The 19723-nt window shown below is 37.4% G+C and overlaps 1 protein-coding gene across 1 annotated transcript; it reads right to left on the bottom strand.

The window, feature by feature from the left end:
• Window positions 1-607: 607 nt before the first annotated feature.
• On the bottom strand, window positions 608-18798 carry LOC134224780 (farnesol dehydrogenase-like). The gene is made up of 4 exons (XM_062704344.1): window positions 18640-18798; window positions 1992-2594; window positions 916-1062; window positions 608-841 (listed from the first exon to the last, which is right to left on the bottom strand). Exons 2-4 carry the CDS (start codon window positions 2583-2585, stop codon window positions 800-802), a joined length of 783 nt encoding a protein of 260 aa, XP_062560328.1. The 5' UTR covers window positions 2586-2594; window positions 18640-18798; the 3' UTR covers window positions 608-799.
• Between the last annotated feature and the right edge of the window lie 925 nt (window positions 18799-19723).

Genomic DNA, 19723 nt, shown 5'->3' with positions numbered 1-19723 from the left:
TTCCAAATCAACATCTTCCACATAATGTACATATTTTTACATATGAGTTTTCATAACATTGTAAATTGACGTCCAAGTCGGGTGGTTTAATCCCCGGAAATAGTCAATTAACTTTTTTTTTATTACCCGCCACTCTCCCCCACACCAAGAAGCTCAGTGACGAGCTTTGATTGAACGGAATAAAATAATTGTTATTTCGAGATTGGCTCGGCGATCTCATGTTTAGGACCTCTTATATTTTATTTCAGCAAGTCGTGTCAATATCAAATTTTATTATTATTGTACGGTTTCATTTTACATTCAATTACGAGTATTTAGCATCGTAAGATTCATAATCTGACGGATTGAATCATCTTCAGTCATTGCCAATGTCCTATCTAATAATCCCTAAAGACGAATCCGTCATTTACGACTCAAAAAAATACAGAGCAGAGCGAAAAGAATAACGAGATCAAAGAATAATCCTAATCAAGGTTGCTCCCTGCCAAGAGACAACAACTTTAATATCCGCCCCAATAAACATGACTGAGTATAACGATAAACGTTAGGGATAGCCACATGATTATTTTCTTTCGGCACCTTCGCAAGAGTAATGACGACGGTATGCTAGTTTTCAGTGAAGTGATTTTTTTGTTTATTGCTGTATAAAAATAAGATCTAAAATAAATAAGATGGCGCTTGAAAGCATACTTTTGTTTCTTCTTGTTCTTAATTTGAATTTCCCTACATTTTTAGGATTATTGAATGTTCGTGTCGTCGTATACAGACATATGCTATGCTGTAATGGACGAAGATTTATTTAAATAAATTCTCCCATCGGTTTGATGACAAGCTCGTGGATCTGTAAGAGTTATCATCCCGTTAATTGATTTATTTCGAGCGTCGTCCGCCTCGGTGCTAATTTGTTATACTCACTTGAACATTATCGGGTGTGGTTATGGCGTACAGCACCGCGTCGGCCACATCCTCCGGTTTCAACTTTGGCATGTACTTCACGAGGTCGTTATCGCCGGCGGTGTGATTTGCAACGATGTCGCCCTCTACTAACCCGGGACTGATACTCTGAAATTTGATGATTGGTGGTGAGGAAAATGTCATTAGACATTAAATGTTTCATTAGGTCAGTGTTTCTCAAAGTACGTAATGTAATTTAGTAACAGGTGTCCCAAAATGTTACTTTGTCCTTAAATTTAAAAAAAATAGATCTCGAGCATTTTTTTTCGGTTAGTTACTAGAATGTGTACACCCAACCGGGGATTGTTAGATTTTCCAACAATTATGTATAAGAACCTACCAAAACCTGTATAAGAATTGGGCATATGCGAAATTGCTAGATTCTTATACAAATATTGTATAAGAATCTAACAAGGTTGTAAGCTTTTCTAACATTTTTTGTATAAGAATCTAACAATTTCGCATATGCCCAGTTCCTATACATGTTTTGGTAGATTCTTATGCAGAATTGTTTGAAAATCTAACTATCGCTCCTTGGTGTGTACACCCAACCAGAGACTGTTGGATTTTCTATCAATCCTGTTTAAGAACCTACCAATAACTGCATAAGAACTAGGCAGATGCGAAATTACAACATGTACAACAAATGTAAGCTCAAAACAAATATTGTAAGGAAAGCTTGCAAAATTGTACGGTCTCATTTTTGTATAAGAATCTTGCATTTTCGCATATGCCCAGTTCTCATAGGGGTGGTACACTAATTACGTCAGCAAATTTTCTAAGTTTTTCAATACCCCCTCCCCCCATGTAAGATATTTCCCATACAAATATTGTTTTATTTATATGGAGCGTAAGAAAATGGCAGACCCCCCTCCCCCATAAGTGTTTATGTTATGTAACCCCATACAAGTTTCGGTAGGTTCTTATACAGAATTGTTAGAAAATCTAACAATCACCGGTTGGGTATATTAAAGCAAGCAGATTGAGAAACACTATTTAACAGACATCCGCCACATTCGTAAATTAGATCATCTTACCGATACTTTAATCTGCGAATCAAGATAGATTAGCTCTTGACGAATGCATTCGGTGATGGCGGTGACGGCATACTTAGAGGCCGGATACATGCCATTCAGTGGCCTCGTCCCAGGCACTGCCTGATGCACTTTATGGCCGAATATACTATTCACATTGATTATGTGCCCATGGACATCTCGTTGCTTCATCGATTTGACGGCTTCTCGGGTACACAGACACAGCCCGATGATGTTGGTTTCCATTGTGGTATACAAATCCTTGGTGTTGTTCTTCTCTGTCAGCAGGCACTTGGTAATCACCCCTGCGTTGTTAACCAGCAAATCAACTCCACCGTAGGTACCCTCGATCCAGCCGAAGGCATGCTTGACGTCCTCTTCCAATGTGATATCACACTCAACGCAGTTCAGATTTCCGGCCACATCGAAAAGGCTGGCTCGTAGTTTTTCCACTTTGTCTCGCCTTCGGGCAAGGGCACATACGATCATTCCCGCTTTGACCAGTTCTTTCGAGATAGCCCCACCGATGGCACCGCTGGCTCCCGTTACAACCGCGACCTTACCCTCCCACCGTTTCATTCTATCGTAGATGTTCATGATGTAGGGCTGCAAATGAACAGGAAATAGTGATTGATTTTTAAATCTCTCGTTTATTTAAAAGGTTTGAAGAAATAGTGATATTATTGATTTTTTTTAATTGTTATCCCTAAGATTTTTAATATTACATTGTTCAAAATTGACAAGAAATAAAGTATATTAGTTATAATCAATAATAATTGCTGAATCAAATTCCTTAGAGGTAGGGGGCCGTACACTAATTACGTAAGCATTTTTCTGGGTTTTCTAAACCCCCTCCCCTCCTGTAAGATTTTTCCCACACAAATTTTTTTTTATTTATATGGAGCGTAAGAAAATGTAAGACTCCCCCTCCCCCCATAAGTGCTTACGTAATTAGTGTACGACCCCTAGCATAGATAGGAACACCATGTAATATTTAAAAGTTTTTATTACACAACAAGTCTGTTTATAATTTTCTAACAATAAAAATATGATGCACCTAATGCAAAACTCAAAAAATAACCAAAGTAAAGCAATAAATAACATTAATCTACCAATAAAACTACATGACCATCGTCAGATAACCGATACAAGTATAAGATATAATTCTTGGAAGCGACTTAAGGGGACACGAATCCAATAGACGAATTCAGTGTATAGAAGCAAAAAAGCAATTCAAAATTTGCTTTGAGTAATTTTAACATAGTGTTAAATGGACAATCGTCAATCTATAATGACAAAAACAGTATCACTGTTCTGTTTTCTCAAGAAAGGATTTTTTTTTTCCTTGTCGGGTATATTTTATTACTGCGACCATTTTTTTGATCTATTGTAATATATTCCCCTTTTTTTCTTGCTATGTCATTATGGCGTATCGCTATTGGAAGTGATCGTCATTGTTTGACTAACAGCTTCTCCCCAACACGGCTCAGCTTTTCGAATGAAATGCACCACCGAATTGGGATTTGTTCTACCAAGCTCAAGTGGTTCTATAAGCCCCTTGGTGAAGAACTTTTGTCTTGTTCGAAAAATTGCCGGACAACGGCATAACAGATGCTCCGAATCTTCTTTTTCTATGTCGCAGAAGCGACATAGATCATTCTGAAGTTTCCCTATAAGCTTCAAATGATATCGACTCGGACAATGACCTGTAATGAGACCCGTATAAGTGCTTAGGTCTCTTTTAGATAATTCTAAGATGTTGCGAGTCATGGAAACATTCGGAGTGATAAAACGTTTCGATTGCCTGGCATTAGTTGCGTTCCTAAAATTGGTTTCTATTTTCATAGATTCCCATACCTTCAGCTCCATACGAAGAGAAGAAGTTGGTAAGCTGCAAAAGGTTCCGGTCCTGTAAACCGACTTGATGATCCGAGTCTCGCCAGCATATCGGCTTTTTCGTTACCATCTATTCCACAGTGTCCTGGAACCCAATATAGATTAACTTGGTTCCGACAAGACAATTTTTGGAGGGACTGAATGCATTCCCAAACTTGTTTTGAAGTGCATGTTGCCGACTTCAGAGCATTCAAAGCTGCTTGGCTGTCGGACATTATGCATATATTTGAGTGTCTGTAGTTCCTACGCAAACATATTACAGAACACTCTAGAATTGCGTGAACTTCCGCTTGGAATACGGATGGCCAACTTCCCATGGGAATCGATATGTCTATCCCAGGGCCAGTAACTCCTGCTCCCACATGGTTGTTCAATTTTGAACCGTCAGTATAAAACGTAATTGATCCTGAACGAAGTGTTGGTCCTCCATTCAACCATGTATTGCGCCCAGGATCAATTACTTTGAATAGTCTATTGAAATTGTATTTTTCTCCATCCAGTCCTCATTGTTTATTACTAGGAGTTTATACTGAAGTTTTTAGAATGCTAAGATGACCCTTAAGGTCACCTCCTAAGAGGTTTTCGGATCTTCTGATCCTCAAGGCAATCTTTTCAGCTTCTAATTGTACAATTTGATGCAGAGGAAGCATGTACAGTAAAGCATTTAGTGCACTCGATGGTGTACTGCTCATTGCACCTGTAATTGAGATAGTCGCTAATCGTTGAAGTTTTCGAGCTTCGTCTGAGCACTCTTCTCTTTCGTCTTTGGCCACCAGACCAACGAACCATAGGTAATTCTTGGTTTTACTATAGCTGATTATATCCAATGGATAATTTTCGGCTTAAGTCCCCATTTCCTACCAAAAGTTCGTTTACTAATCCATAGAGCATTTGTCGCTTTATTAATGGCGTGTTCTAAATGCATGTTCCAGTTAAGTTTGCTATCAAGAACTACGCCAAGGAATTTGACAGTATTTGAAAGTTCCAATCGTGTACCTTTCAATATCATGTTGTTTAGTGAGAATTTCCTCCTACGCGTGAAGGGCACAATAGTGGTTTTGGACGGATTTACACTCAATCCTTCTCTATCGCACCATGTGGAGACATAGTTTAAAGCAGTTTGCATTCTGTTGGCGATAATGTCATTGTATTTGCCTCGTACTATTATGACAATATCGTCAGCGAAACCAATTACTTCGAAGCCCTGGGCTATAAGGTATTTGAGAAGATCATCTACTATTAAAGACCACAATAAAGGTGATAATACGCCTCCTTGTGGGCACCCTTTGATTGCTCTAATGTGAGAGTTTCCAAGGATAGCTGATATTTCTCTTTTTGTTAACATTTCTTTAATCCAATCTACAATGCATTTATCGAAGCCACGATTTGACATTGCCTTTTTTATGGAATTATGAGAAGTGTTGTCAAAAGCTCCCTCTATATCTAAGAAAGCAGCAAGAGAAATTTCTTTTGCTTCAAAAGATTTTTCTAATTTTGTAACAACTGCATGTAATGCGGTTACTGATGACTTACCTTCCTGATAAGCGAATTGGTGTTTGCTTAACGGTAGTTGGGTTAAATATGATGATTTGATTTTTTCTTTTATTATTTTTCCATTGTTTTCAGTAGAACGGAGGACAAGCTTATAGGCCTAAAGGATTTTGGTGAGGTTTTATCCTTTTATTTGCCTTGGGGATAAATGTCACCCGTACTTGTCGCCAAACTGATGGAATGTAGCTCAACGATAAACTTGCTTGAAACAGCTTTGTGAGGATAGGTATTAAAATTGCCTTACCTTTTTGCAGTAGTACAGGAAAAATTCCATCACTACCCGGTGATTTGAAAGGTTCAAAGGAATCTATTGCCCATTCAACCTTTCTTTCAGTAAAAATTTGTGTGGCCAGAATACGTGCATCGTTCCTGGATCTTTCTAGCTCAGTCATTTCGTTCACTGTTCCATGAATCTGATGGCTGATTTCAATGATTTCAGTTCCTATTGCATTCGCATTTAGGTCTTCATTTGAACTGATAATAGACCCCGGAAAATGAGTGTTCATCATCAATTCTAAAGTTTCACTCACAGATGTAGTGAATAAGCCGTTATCTTTTTTTAAAGTACCGAGTCCATTAGAATGATCTTTGGCTAGGATTTTTTGCAACCTGGCAGCTGCTGGAGTATTTTCTATGTTTTCACATGTATGCCTCCAATGTATCCTTTTTGTATCCAATGTATCCAATGTATCCTAAGAAAGGATTGATTTCCTATTGATCAATGGAATTGCTCTCTGTGAAGGGTCTAAATAGCGGGACCTTGTCGAGAAAACAAAACAACAACTGTATCGAAACCGATACTGCTTTGCTTATCAATAGTAATGAAGTAATTCGACATGCACTTAAACACTAAGGATACGGGTAACGCTACAATAGATCTAATAACAGGTCGCAGTGGCACACCCGAACAGGAAAAAAAACGAATGCAAATGGCATATTACGCATTGCAAGAAAAAATTGGAATCAAGGTAAATTCATAGCGCCTCCGATGAATGTTTTCCTGGCTATAAGTTCAAAGCGAGCTTATATTGAATTTGTATTTTTCTGTTTATATTTATAACTAGCAGACCCGACGAACTTTGTTTCGCCTAAAATTGATTTTTTCTCTGATTAATTCTCGGAGTATGAAGAAATTAGTGTTTCATTTGTATGGGAGCCCCCCTTTCCAGCGCGGGGTTGGGGTCTCGAACCATCTTAAGAACCTTCCGCGGCCCCAAAAACCTCTGCATACAAATTTTCACGCCGATCGGTTCAGTAGTTTCCGAGTCTATAAGATTCAGACAGACAGAAATTAGTTTTTATGTATATAGATGCGGGGCCCTCCTTAGCCGTGAGGTAAGACGCGCAACTACAAAGCAAGACTATGTTGAGGGTGGCTGGGTTCGATTCCCGGTGCCGGTCTAGTCAATTTTCGGATTGTAAATTGTCTCGACTTCCCTGGGCATAAAAGTATCATCGTGCTAGCCTCATGATATACAAATGCAAAAATGGTAACCTGGCTTAGAAACCTCTCAGTTAATAACTGTGGAAGTGCTTCAATGAACACTAAGCTGCGAGGCGGCTCTGTCCCAGTGTGGGGATGTAATGCCAATAAGAAGAAGAAGATATAGATGATATACATAATAGATTTAGTTACGGGCGGCGAATAGATTATAGATTTTTATGTATATAGATGATATGATTTATGTATACAGATGATATTTCTATTCAAATATGTCGTCTGAAGAATAACTGGTTTAGTTAGAAAATTTTAAGGAATATAGGCCTGAACTTTAGATAATGAAAGTGGTGGCAAAAATAATGAATTGGAAAACTCATCAGTTTTCTTTGGGAATTTTCTGGGAAAGCTCAATGTTTTCTTGGAAAAACAAATAAAATTTTGAGCTCTTCCCTTAAATAATCAAATGGCCACTGAATTTCATGGGATGGGAAATAGAAGTTGAAACTATGCGCAGGGGCTTGTCGGCATCTTCCCTGGCTGGCCACTGTGAGTTGTGAAACTTTTCTAAGATGTGATGAGGTTTCATAATGATCTTTGTTGAGCTGCATGAAATGTTATCCGCATTCCGCATGTTGGCCTCACCAAAGTGACATGACGGAGAGACCGGAGGTTTGCACAGGTACAATAAACCGCCTTTGAAACCTATCATTGCGAGCAACTTAAACTTTTAAAACTATACGAAAGCGTTATTTTTAATTTGATAATTGAACCCATCCATGTCTTCGTAGACGACAAAATCAAATTATTGGGCTTTATGACAGTTCATTTAGTTTAATCTTTGAGCTCAATTCAACGCACACTATGCGTGATTGTTCTTTGCGGGAATTAACCTATGCAACATATAAATATCATGTGAAGAGACGTTTAAGAACTCTTTTTATTTTTCATTTAGGGGAAGGAGGGCCAATATGCCCTAGCTAAGCATAGACTGCTTTAATGCCTTAGCTATAACGATTTCCATGGGTGTTTCTACCTCACGCAACAGTTAAACATTATAGCTAGCTGATTCCATATTAAAATTAGAAAAAATCTCAATCATATTGATAATATTCACATTCCAAAAAAGTGGTGATATTTCGTTGCCGGAAAACTCCTGAGGCAAAACGCCTTTTAGCAGGCAGCTCTTAGGGAACAATCTACCATGCGTCGGCACATCAGCATTCTGGTCTGGACAGTGCGTGGAGACGCGAGTACATTGTAGGATAGTTCCACTAGGGCGTTTTGCATCGCCGAAATGTTAGATGTTTCATCAAAAAGTGGAAAATTTCAGTTTTTCCTACATTCCTATCCATTATTTTGACACTTTTTTCGCTTAACCTACATAATTTCACGTCTAGTTTTATTAAGGCTATCTCAAACATGGTAAATAGTGAATATCCGGAAGTCGTTTTGCCCCGGAGGGCGTTTTGGGGCCTCTTCCCCTACAATTTATTTTGTTTGTTTCTAATACAGCAAAAACATATGTTTTGTACTAATGTTGTTCACACTGGCGGAGCCAGCTATTGTTTTTTAGTGGAGCACCACTAAGCGCAAGAACAATTGCCTTCGAGAACAATGGTGTGATTGCATCGCGTGGTGCCCCACCTCTGTCTCTGTGGTTGTTCATTTTCTAATCATTACAAGGTATAGAGAGTAACAACCACAATTTTTAAATAAATTTTGACTGCAGCGGTCACGTAAAACCGCAAATATGGGTAAGCAAATCACTCACGATAAGGTGGTACCAGCGTTATATTTAATTTCCCCATTTACAGATGAGGGGACATTAGGTTGATGGCTTGATGGTTGATGGTTGATGGCATTAGGTTGAGGGGACATTACAATGATGGCTTTTCTTCTATAGCTTTTTAATATTAATCGTTAGGTGCAAAACTGAGGCTTTAGGCTTTGAAATGGTCTATAGAACCTTATATTTGGAGAACAATTGGCTTCATAATATACAAATCAAAGTTGGGAATGATTTTTTGTTTTTATTAGCTTTTCTCACTTCGCCGGTTCATATCTTTTGACTGAATAAACACAACGATTCAATATTCTCTGATTCTCTTATCTCATCTCATCTCTTATCTGATTCTCTTCTCTTTATATAATATATAAATAAGACAAATTGGAGATAGACAATTTTTCGATTAATAGTGCCGTGCCGAGCTCATGCATGATGTGGGAAGTAAAATAATTCGCAAAGTCGTTAACGGATCCCGTGGGGTACCTTGGCGCCCCCACAGTAAGTTGATGGTTAATTAAGCTGGGTTCTGACATAGTGGACCTCCTTTCCGAGGAACTCGTGGGAACAAACGGCAAATTCTAAAGGCAAAAAATCAACCTAGAAGAGAATGGGGAGGATAGCAATAGGGTGCATCTCATTGCTAAGGATGGCCTGGGTGGGAAGGTCACACCAAAGGAGACTGCCCGAAAACGGCAGGGAAGAACTTGTTAAGTCAGAGGACGCGCCAGTCGATGAAAAAAAAATATGTCTAATCTGACGAAGGTCATAAAAACTGCCAAAGTCCGACAGTATAAAGAGGGAGTGAGTTAGAGGTAAATGCAATTACTCCTCCTAATTTATCGGGGATTGATCGTAAAATAGCATAAGCAAATAAAAAATATCATTCAGGTTGAATATGAACAGGAGTTACTAATGAGTTGAATGACATTTTCTGGGTCTATTAATAGATAATTAAATTTCCAAATAAATATAATTCAAATTCATATAAAAATAATAAATTCTACTTTATCTATACAAATGACAATATCTTTATGATGGCGTTGATTGTGTCCTTCCTCGATCGTAAGAAGGAAGGCAGAGTTAAAATTCGGCCTCCTTACTGAGGAGAAGGAATTGACGGTAAGCCAGGTTGCTAAGTTGTGACCACACATGACTGCCACCTGTGCAACTTCTAAGCCAAGTAAGGTCGTAAAGGTTGCCCTATCAACCCGGAGAGGATAAGAGAGACAGGGGAGACAGTACAGCCCACAAGTAAAGGTGCTGAAGTTTGGAGGGAGGTCATAAATGCCAGGAAGGTAATGGCTAAGCTGAATAAGGACGAGCAGGTTGCAGAGACGAAAAAAAAGGAAAAAGCCTATGTTACCGCCTATAAGATAAGGTACTAATCTTCGCCGCAAGAAGGGCATGTCAAAATGTTAGGAATTAAAATATCTTAATAGAACATCACTACACAATTATTAGCATGTCACAGTACTCCTAACTAGTATAATTGCTGTACTCCAATCAATTCATTTGTGTAGCTCTTGAGGCTCTGTATGATCAACAAACCGTTCTACGGGTCTTGGGTCATATTGCACACTCAGTTTTTATTTCTGCAGCTCGGCGAAAATCCGCACAGCCGTGTTCCCAGCAAAATAAAAACTGATATCCCGGCAAAAATGTCGTTTGTTAGTTTGATCAGCTAATTATTTGCTGATTTTCAGCAACTTTGATAGAAATCTCGGCAAAAATATGTTTGCTGGGGCTCGGCTGTGCGAATCTCGGTAAAAGTTCAACAAATTGCTGAGATCTCGGTAAAAAAAAGTTTGTGTAATTGCAGGTCATGCCAACCAGGAGCACCTGTAGGACTCCCCGCACCAACTGCCTCAGGGCCGGCACACTCTCATGTATTTTCTGCGGGACATACGCCAGAAGTAATTTACACATCGCATGAATAACTTTCACTCATCACGGCGATGATATGACCGAATCTGTGTGAACATTTTGTGTGAGAGATGCATATTGCATAGTCGCTGTGTTCTGTGTAAGATATGTGTAAGTGTCTTCGCTTCGAACTGCCACAATGTCACATACACTCTCCCCAGTACATGTAGCAAACTTTCTCACCTACAATTTACACTTGTCCACTCATCCTACGAACCTCTGAATCTGCAGTTCACAATTAATCAACAACAGGACAATGACCGCATTGTACTCTTGCACTGTACGGTTGTTTTTTCTCTTTGCAGAAGTTGCTATTCGCTATTCCTACCTACTGATTTACGTTGGACCCGTTTGCGGAGGTAAAATTCCGACTAGCGGTGGAAATTCTGCAAGGAACTTCTGAAAAAAAAAACTTTTATAAGAGCACGATCGCATTTCAAGTAATCATTTAGGTTTTATAACGACATTGAAGACCATAATTTACTCTTCAAGAGTGTTTTAAAACTAGCATAAAATCAAAATGTTACTAAGGAATCGTCTTCATCAGTATTAAACTGAGGAGCGTCATACATTTTTCACTTACGATGGCAAAACTGAACGCCTGTTCTAAGTCGTCTTGAAAGGTCTCCCCGTGATCAATCATTGGATGACATCAATATTTAGATCGCACAATTACTTGGATTTGCACCAGTCAAAGTAATTAAAAAGATAAAAGAGATCTCGCTTTAATGTTTCTCAGAGCACAATGTCTCAAGAATTTTATTTGGTTCACTTTTGTAGACTACGCTCCATTGTCCTAAATAATTAATGAAAGATTGATTGAAATTTGACTGGTATATTTTTAATGAATAGTTATTGAATGATTGTTTGAACGATCCGCACTGTGAAAAGAAGGGATTGTCATTACAGAAGCTGCTGACCTCAAAAGCCTCTGCTACCGATCGCTTGAACTTGATCAAGATTAAGCCCTAAGCCATCTTGCGACAAAATGTATACAAGATAGGACCATTCCTGGCAACAGCAGTTAGTTAGTTTATGCTTGTGTTTGCTTCACTTTTCGTAAGCGTCTTGCATGGTCTTCACGCTTTTGAAGATGTTTTTCAGGAGTTCGACTGGCGATAACAATATAGTCTAAATATAAGAATTTTGCGGGTTTAAAGTGCATTGGCTCAGTACATGGTCTACCCGAGTAGAACAATTTACGCCGATTTGGTTGCAGAGTGGTTAAAGAGTGGACCTTAGTCTTCAAACTTAGATTAACGAATAATAGCAACCATGTAGCGTATTAATCTTGTTGATATCATATGACCGCTGGATGGCTGCCATTTCCGGGTGCCGCCTTCCAATCACGTTTGTATACAATGGAGCTCGATATACCAAAAATTCTTTAACAGTTTTCGAAACATTTTCACGCTTTAAATTGTCCACCGTGTACTTTTCCCACAACTTTTGTTCGCTTGAAAGAATTGTACAATGCGCGCCGCAGTACTTCTTGTATTGACGGCATGTTGTAAACAACTGAACATGTTGGTGTAAAAGTGTGTTAGCGACAATTTTCTGAATATTCTAAGGGTTTATTCACATAAGGTAATATTTCTCTGAAAGCATTAATATTCTCTAAGAAAAGTATTGAAGTATTGAAATTCCCGTTTTTTAATGACCACCCGTTATGTGACTGGATTTGGTCATACAAAAGTCACAGTAACTCTTCCATGACAGGTGTGCTACTTGGGCTATCAACTTACTCAGAGTAACAGGACTATTTATCAACCCAAACGAAATCCGTGAGACGTAGAACATCTATCTAACTGGAATTCATAAGGTCATGTATCGAATAAACGCATATAACAATTCAATGGTTGTCAGAACAGCACCGGTAAAAAGCGACTCAAATTTAGATTTTGGTATGGTAATCGGTACCCATCTCTTTTAGTTCTTTCATTCAGTTTTTTGACACAGTCTAACCTCTTGACTATCTCTTTTCACAACTGGCGCCACTGGTAGAGCCCAATCAGATCCGTGAATTTATCTTTGAATTTCTAGACTATATACACGGGTAAAATTTCTTCCTTGAGGGATCGCCATCCTTGTATTCATCCTTCACCTTAATTTTGTGGACGATTAGATCTGCCATCCCCATCTTTCCTGTTTCTGCTACAGGAAACAGCATTTTTACTTTCTCTAATATCTCCTTTCACATTTTAGTCAGCTTTGGTTCTTCTTCCATTCCCTTTCTGACACCATCATTTAAAGTTCAATTGGTTGACTTCGTCTGGCTGGCAAAATACCAAATTTTAACCTAACACGCATCTTTGGTGTAATTTTGGAGCAATCAGAACAAGTAGTATTTTTGTTCTTCCATTGAATTTGATGGGAAAGTCTGCACATGCCAAAACTTCTGAATCTTCTCCAGCAACAATAGTCGTATTTACTGGTGTGAGGTGTAAGATTCACTTTCAAATCTCCCTCTTCTTTCTTCTTATTAGCATTACATCCCCCACTAGGATATTGTCACCTCGTTGCTTAGAACTCATTCAGCACTTCCAAAGTTATTAACTGCGAGGTTTCTATGTCAAGTTACGATTTTTGCCATCGTATATGATGAGCCAAACACGATAATTCTTTTGTGTCCAGGGAAGCCGAGAAAATTTCCAACCAGAAAATTTTCTAGACCGGATCGGGGCCCCCAAAGTCCTGGCAATCCAGTCCCCATCAGTTCTCATTAGTCAACCCAGTCTTTATTAGTTCGATCTTCGTCAATGGTCTGGCGTCTCCATTAAATAAGTCGAGCAAAGTTGCACTATCGTAACGCTTCTTTGAAACCTACTTTCGAGTATCTCAACTGTAAAGGATTATTGACAGATTCTTACTCAGGACCAGTGGCGTAGCCACGGGGGTGGTTTTGGGCATAAAACCCCCCCCAGAGACAAATTTTTTGGAAGACATTTTTTTTCATAAAAAAAAATGTTCGGAAAACCCCCCCCAGACCAATTTTCTGGCTACGCCACTGCTCAGGACTTTTGACACCATTATGACTGCTCTGGCTCACTGAGCAATATTTTGGCGATTTTTGATTGGTTGAAAGGATAATTGTTTGTGGGAAAGCCCAAAAACACATGGATTGAACAAACGACGTGTATTTCCTGTCGACAATCCTTTGAGTTGTGACCCTTCTCGTGGTAACTAAAACAGATACCGCGTTTGATAGGAATGTAAGCACTGACAATTCTTTGCAGTGCCGTTGAACCAGATGAAGTGAGATTTGACTTTTCTGATCGTTGATTTTGATTTTGATGGTGATCTGGTCATGAATTGAGATTCTTGGGGAAATTTCAATATACATATTGATGAATTTTAATGCCTTGTAATCATAGAGGATTGGACACAGGGTGATAAGCATTTAATGAGTTTTTCATGAACCCATGTTAAAGAACTCTTCAATCAATTGATAAGAAACATCAGGGAATCAATTTTTCGTCGATGCGCATACGAAACAAACGACAAAAGAGAACCAACGACAAAGCTTTGTTTTTGTCAGAGATAATAATGACAAAGATCCGAAAATTTTTGTCCACGACAAAAAAGAAGACAATTTTGTTGCTAACTTTTCATTCCGTTATTTTGCATTCTCTCTAGAGCAATTTTCTGTTTTATGCTATCGTAGTTTCTACTTTCATGGAAATATTCGAGAATCTAACGCTGATTACAAAAATAGCCTCGTATTCTCGGAAATATCAGAGCATGCAAGGCAAATGATTCTTGTCATATTGTGTTCAGGTTCTGACAAAGGCTTGTTGCAAGGTGCGTTTGTCAGTAATAAACTCTGTTGATGACAAAGGGTATATTGTTAGGCGTTGCTCGAATATTGATTCCCTGAGAAACATTCATATTAATAAACATAATGCTTATGACGTTATACATTCCATTTAAAAAACAAGTTGTGTACGGGAATATCACCCAATGCCAGACACCTCCCAATATTGAACGCTTCTGGATGTTCATCCAGCATCTTATGTTGTGCAAAAGAAAGCTTTTTAAATGTTTCATAACTGTGTGTCAACCGAGACGAGCTAGCCTCGGGCTGAAAGTCTCCCTAATAAAGACATAAAAAAAACTGTGTGTCAATCCGTAGATGAAGTTGAGGGTCTACTGAAGTAATAGGATGAAGGTAATTTTGAGTACCGTCAACTGGGGGGAAGATGATCATTGAGGTGAAGATGATCATTTGATGTGTCAGTCAAAAGTGCCAAATTTTTTTACGAAACGGTAGTCAACAATATTCTCCGTTCAAGTAATGTTACCGCTAGGTAGAAATCCGAGTTTTTCGATTATAATCATGAAAATGTATTTTGTGGAAGAAAGAAAGAGATAGTCATTAATAGCGCTATTTTCGTTTCAAATATTGACTTCGTAGACTTCTTTACGTAGTAAATTCAACATTCATACAAATAACCTAGTGTATTTTGACTACTACGTCATAATAATTTTAGTAGAGCTGTCTTGATCAACTTCACCCCAAACCAGATTACTCAAAAAATGTGTGATAATTTAATTTATTTTAATAAATGCGAACGCATTTCAGAAAACTAAAGTTGTTGATTATCGCATCGTATAGCAGTACATGTTTTGAAAATATTTGTTTCGATTTAAAATGTAAACACACATTGTTATTGCATGTCTTGTCTTAAAAATGATCATCTTTCCCCCCGTTGACGGTATCTAAAATTTTTTCGCAATATTAAAGAATACCCAGTCATTTTTTATTTCTACAGCTCAGCAAAATAAGGAACAGACTTCCTTAAAAAAAATGGTTATTTGCTGATTTTCAGTAAACTATTTGCTGTGTTTTAGAAATAAAAAAATAGGTACGCGTTTGCTGAAAGTACGAAAGTATTAATTTGGTACAGAACTTTCCAAACAATATGTTTCAAAACTCGTTGTTTATCTTCCTCTCTATCTATTATTTATGTAAGAGAAGCGAAAGGTTCAAATACAAATGATTTCACTTAAAAAATAAGACAAAAAATTAATATAATGCTCAAAATCAACAGTTATAAATCTTTGCAGACCTTGGAAGTAACGTATGAGCCTTTAGCTATTAAATATAAACAATCTCGCCAACAATCTCGAACGCAGACATTTACGTTTATTGCTAAATATTAACTTTCAAAACCAGCAGCACGTAAAACTAACAACAAACTGCCCTAAGGAAAACGCGCCGCACCGGTACAATTGTGACAGAAAATTGATACAATTTTGAAACATTTGAATAATCTGCACACGCGTTCCCGAATTCGTCAACCAGCAAAAATACACCGTGATTTAATTCATGGATTCGGGAACACCAGTCATGTTTTCCAGAACGTTCCAGAAAATGTGACTGTGTTACTGAATTAATGGCTGTTGTGCACGAAAAAATACACCGAGAAGTTGTTAGTTCACGAATCTATGAACGCTTTTTTTGCGTGCAGGATCTAGAAAATGTGAGAAAATTCTAGATTTCCATGATATACGGAATCAAAAACATCTGAAGGTAAAAGTTTAGGTCATGACATTTTATTTCAATCGGAAGGATCTGAATCAGTTCCAGAATATGAAATAAACGAGATATCAGAGAATGCTCTAAATCTGGAGCATTCTTAAATCTTCGGAGATCTAAAAATCAATACATCAGGAAAACTTTTGAAACATCACCATCTACATTTTACTGTTTAATGGTTGTTCAAACTGAATACTTTCAAAAGACAACGGAAAACGGACAATACTTAGTAGACCAGTGAGGAATATTTCGCTTATCGAAGAGTTTTTTCAACTAGAGCACATATCGAAGAATCACCTTATAATACATTACATATTACTGACACAACTCAGTCAACTTAAATAAAAATAGAGCATACCAAAACGATGAGATGTACAAATTATATTTACAAACGAAATTACTCGAAATTTGGGTTGCTTTTTCAATTTTCAAAAATTCAAACATTTCACTAATCATCATGATGTACTTAAAACTGGTTTCAGTTGAGTTTCATGTCACACAGTATATCACTATATTCTCCACCAGTAGACCAGTGAGGAATATTTCGCTTATCGAAGAGTTTTTACAACTAGAGCACAGATCGAAGAATAGCCTTATAATACATTACATATTACTAACACAACTCAGTTAAATTAAATAAAAATAGAGCATACCAAAACGATGAGCTGTACACATTATATTTACAAACGAAATTACTCGAAATTTCGAAATAAGTTTTTAATATTTCAAATTTTCATATCATAAAAAAATTCGGCTGCGCCGCTGAATAATGACATTCCAACTCTATTTTAAATTTTATACAAATAAATTCCTTCACTAGATCTCACCACGTAATACAATTCTGTATCTTCAACAGAAACGCATTTAGCTTTCCACTTGAAAAATTCTTGAATGTTTTGTTGTAAGTGTTCAAGTATAAAACGTAATGCAAATCTTCTTCTTTTTTTATTAATAAAAAAAAAAAAAAAAAGAAGAAGAAAAAGAAGAAAATCTGTTGATTTAAATAATATTGTTCAGTATTATTTAAATCAACAAACCCCTGAGAAGAATCGATAGGTGAGAAAATCTTGTAAATCGATCAGCCCGTTCGTGAGTTATAATGCCTCAAAGGAAATGCAAAATTATTATTGTATATAAATAACATTACCGGTGCATTAGTCAACATAACCCGGAACTTTCCGTTAAATGTCCGGCACTAAAGGACATATTCTAATATTGATTTATGGTATTTTTGCAAAGTTGTAAATATAAGAAAATTATTTTGAGCTTTTAGTGGAATGCTTTCACTTGTCATAAGACGAGATCATACTATCCCATTTAATTCCACCACTTGATTGCAACTTTAACAGATACGTATTTCGACTTCAACAGTAAGGCCGTCTACAGAGTCTCGTACTTGACTTGACCTCGACGTCATGGTCATTTTTTTTCTGTTCGGGTGTGCCACTGCGACCAATTATTAGATCTATTGTAGCGTTACCCGTAGCTTGCATTTAAATTTTTACTGGAAGATATGTGAAAGTATTACTGTTTGATATCCATTTAATTACAAACACTTCGGCAATTTTCGACAGCTCATAAGAGCTGCTTGGTTACTGCAACCGTTTAAATTACCTAACGAAGAAGAATCCACATGTTTTGGTGGGATTCAAATTCACAACTCTCCTCCTTTTTAATAGTCAAAACAAATTTCGTCAAAAAATGGCTGAGTTTAATAATCGTAAGTGTACATCGCTTAACATCCAATGATTTAGTATAAGTTCAAATACAATCATTCAGTATGAGTTACTGTAACTGCCGCTTAAGCTCTGTATCTAGTGTAATTTTTATAACGAACTGTCCAACGAAGTTTGGAAAAAAAATACAGTGCTACAATTCCACCATATAACCCATTCCTATTTTGGCTTCAGATTTATGGCAAAGGAGTCAAATTCTGACTAAATGATCGGCCACACTCTTGGCTGCAGGGCTTTAGGTAAAATTCCTATACGTTGAGTCATCGCTTTTTCACTTTTAACTTTTAGAAATATGAAGGACTAAAACTTATTATTCCTCTTATGTTGGCCATTTGAAACGAGATTTTTATAACTAACTTTACGTAGATCCACAAATATTTGAAACTCTTATGGGTTGCTTTTTCAATTTTCAAAAATTCAAACATTTCACTAATCATCATGATGTACTTAAAACTGGTTTCAGTTGAGTTTCATGTCACACAGTATATCACTATATTCTCCACATATTATAGTTAAATTAGGTGTCATAGCCGGCACTCATATTTTATCAAATAAGATTAGCTCATTATTTTAATCCACGAATTACCATGCAGTCCACTAAATATTATTAACAGTCCATGTTGCAATTCACTGGCGATATTGCAGCTAAAGCTAATTTTTAATTGCCATCATATTTCAACACATTTACTGTAGTACTGCTTGACACAATGTCATCATATTAAATATATGTTACTGCTTTGCAAAACCACCAACATTTTCGACTGGACCGTAAGACTCACATTGTGTTTGACTTATTTATGACCACCAAATGTTTGCAGATAGGATTGGGTTCAACGCCACGGTTCCTTAGTCACGGTACGTACGATTGAGACTATCCACGACGAAATGGTCCTGGCAGTCCTAACCTGGTCCTATTTATATAAGATTGACCGGCGCTCGCCATCCGTACAGGGGTTCTCACCCAATCCTGACGCATAACAGCGTAAATCTCTGCGCGTACGGGGAAATATCTATTTCAGTGGTCTACTAAAGTGGTAAGTGCACTTTCTGTAACGCTTCGCCGATGGGGTGCTGTGATCTGTTGGATTAAATCAGTGGGTAAACATCAGGAAAACCAGAGAACATCGTGTTGGCGGGAAAGCGATGTCCTCTCAGGAAAAGTGTTCGGTTGTTTTACGACTTTATTTTACCACTATATGCCATATAATTTGATCCACCGTCAATCATGGCAGCTGACAAATTTTATCACGCTTGTATTTACATATCGCTACTAATTGAACGCATGATCATGACCCCAGACAACAAATCGTTTGCTCAGCGTATATAAATACGCTTAGTGACTATGTCTAATGCAGTGGAAAAGAAAATTTCGCAGACAATTTATTGGCGAAAGCGTGCAAGACCATTGCAATGAAGCGATATAAATGTAATGTATGATCGTTTGTATCTCACATTGCCTCTGTTCTATGCTACAGCATCCACTCAGTCGTGTGGCTGGTGCAATCACTTATATGGGAGGCAGGGCCGACAAAAGTAGCTTAAATTAATAATATCTCTCTGTAATTTCGTACTACACTTGGAATACATATTTACTCATTATAATTTTGTTTAAAAGGTATACCACGTTAAGGATAAGTACGTTAGGTATAATGGGCATTAGATATAAAAAGCACTAAATAATGTTTTTACTATTCCTGAAAACCAATTCGCCGAAAGCAAATTACTTGAATACAAATATCTCCGAATAGAACAATTCCCTGAATGTAATAATTCCACATTAGTTTCGGGGAAATGTTTTTTCAGAGGGAAATAAGGAAAATTCTTTAGCTCTTTTAAAGAAATGTCTTCACCTATCATAAAACT

This window comes from Armigeres subalbatus, chromosome 3 (genome assembly GCF_024139115.2).
Source record: "Armigeres subalbatus isolate Guangzhou_Male chromosome 3, GZ_Asu_2, whole genome shotgun sequence".
Lineage (NCBI taxonomy): Eukaryota > Metazoa > Arthropoda > Insecta > Diptera > Culicidae > Armigeres > Armigeres subalbatus.
Note: the sequence above shows the minus strand (reverse complement) of the source record. Positions and strands in the feature narration are given on the sequence as shown.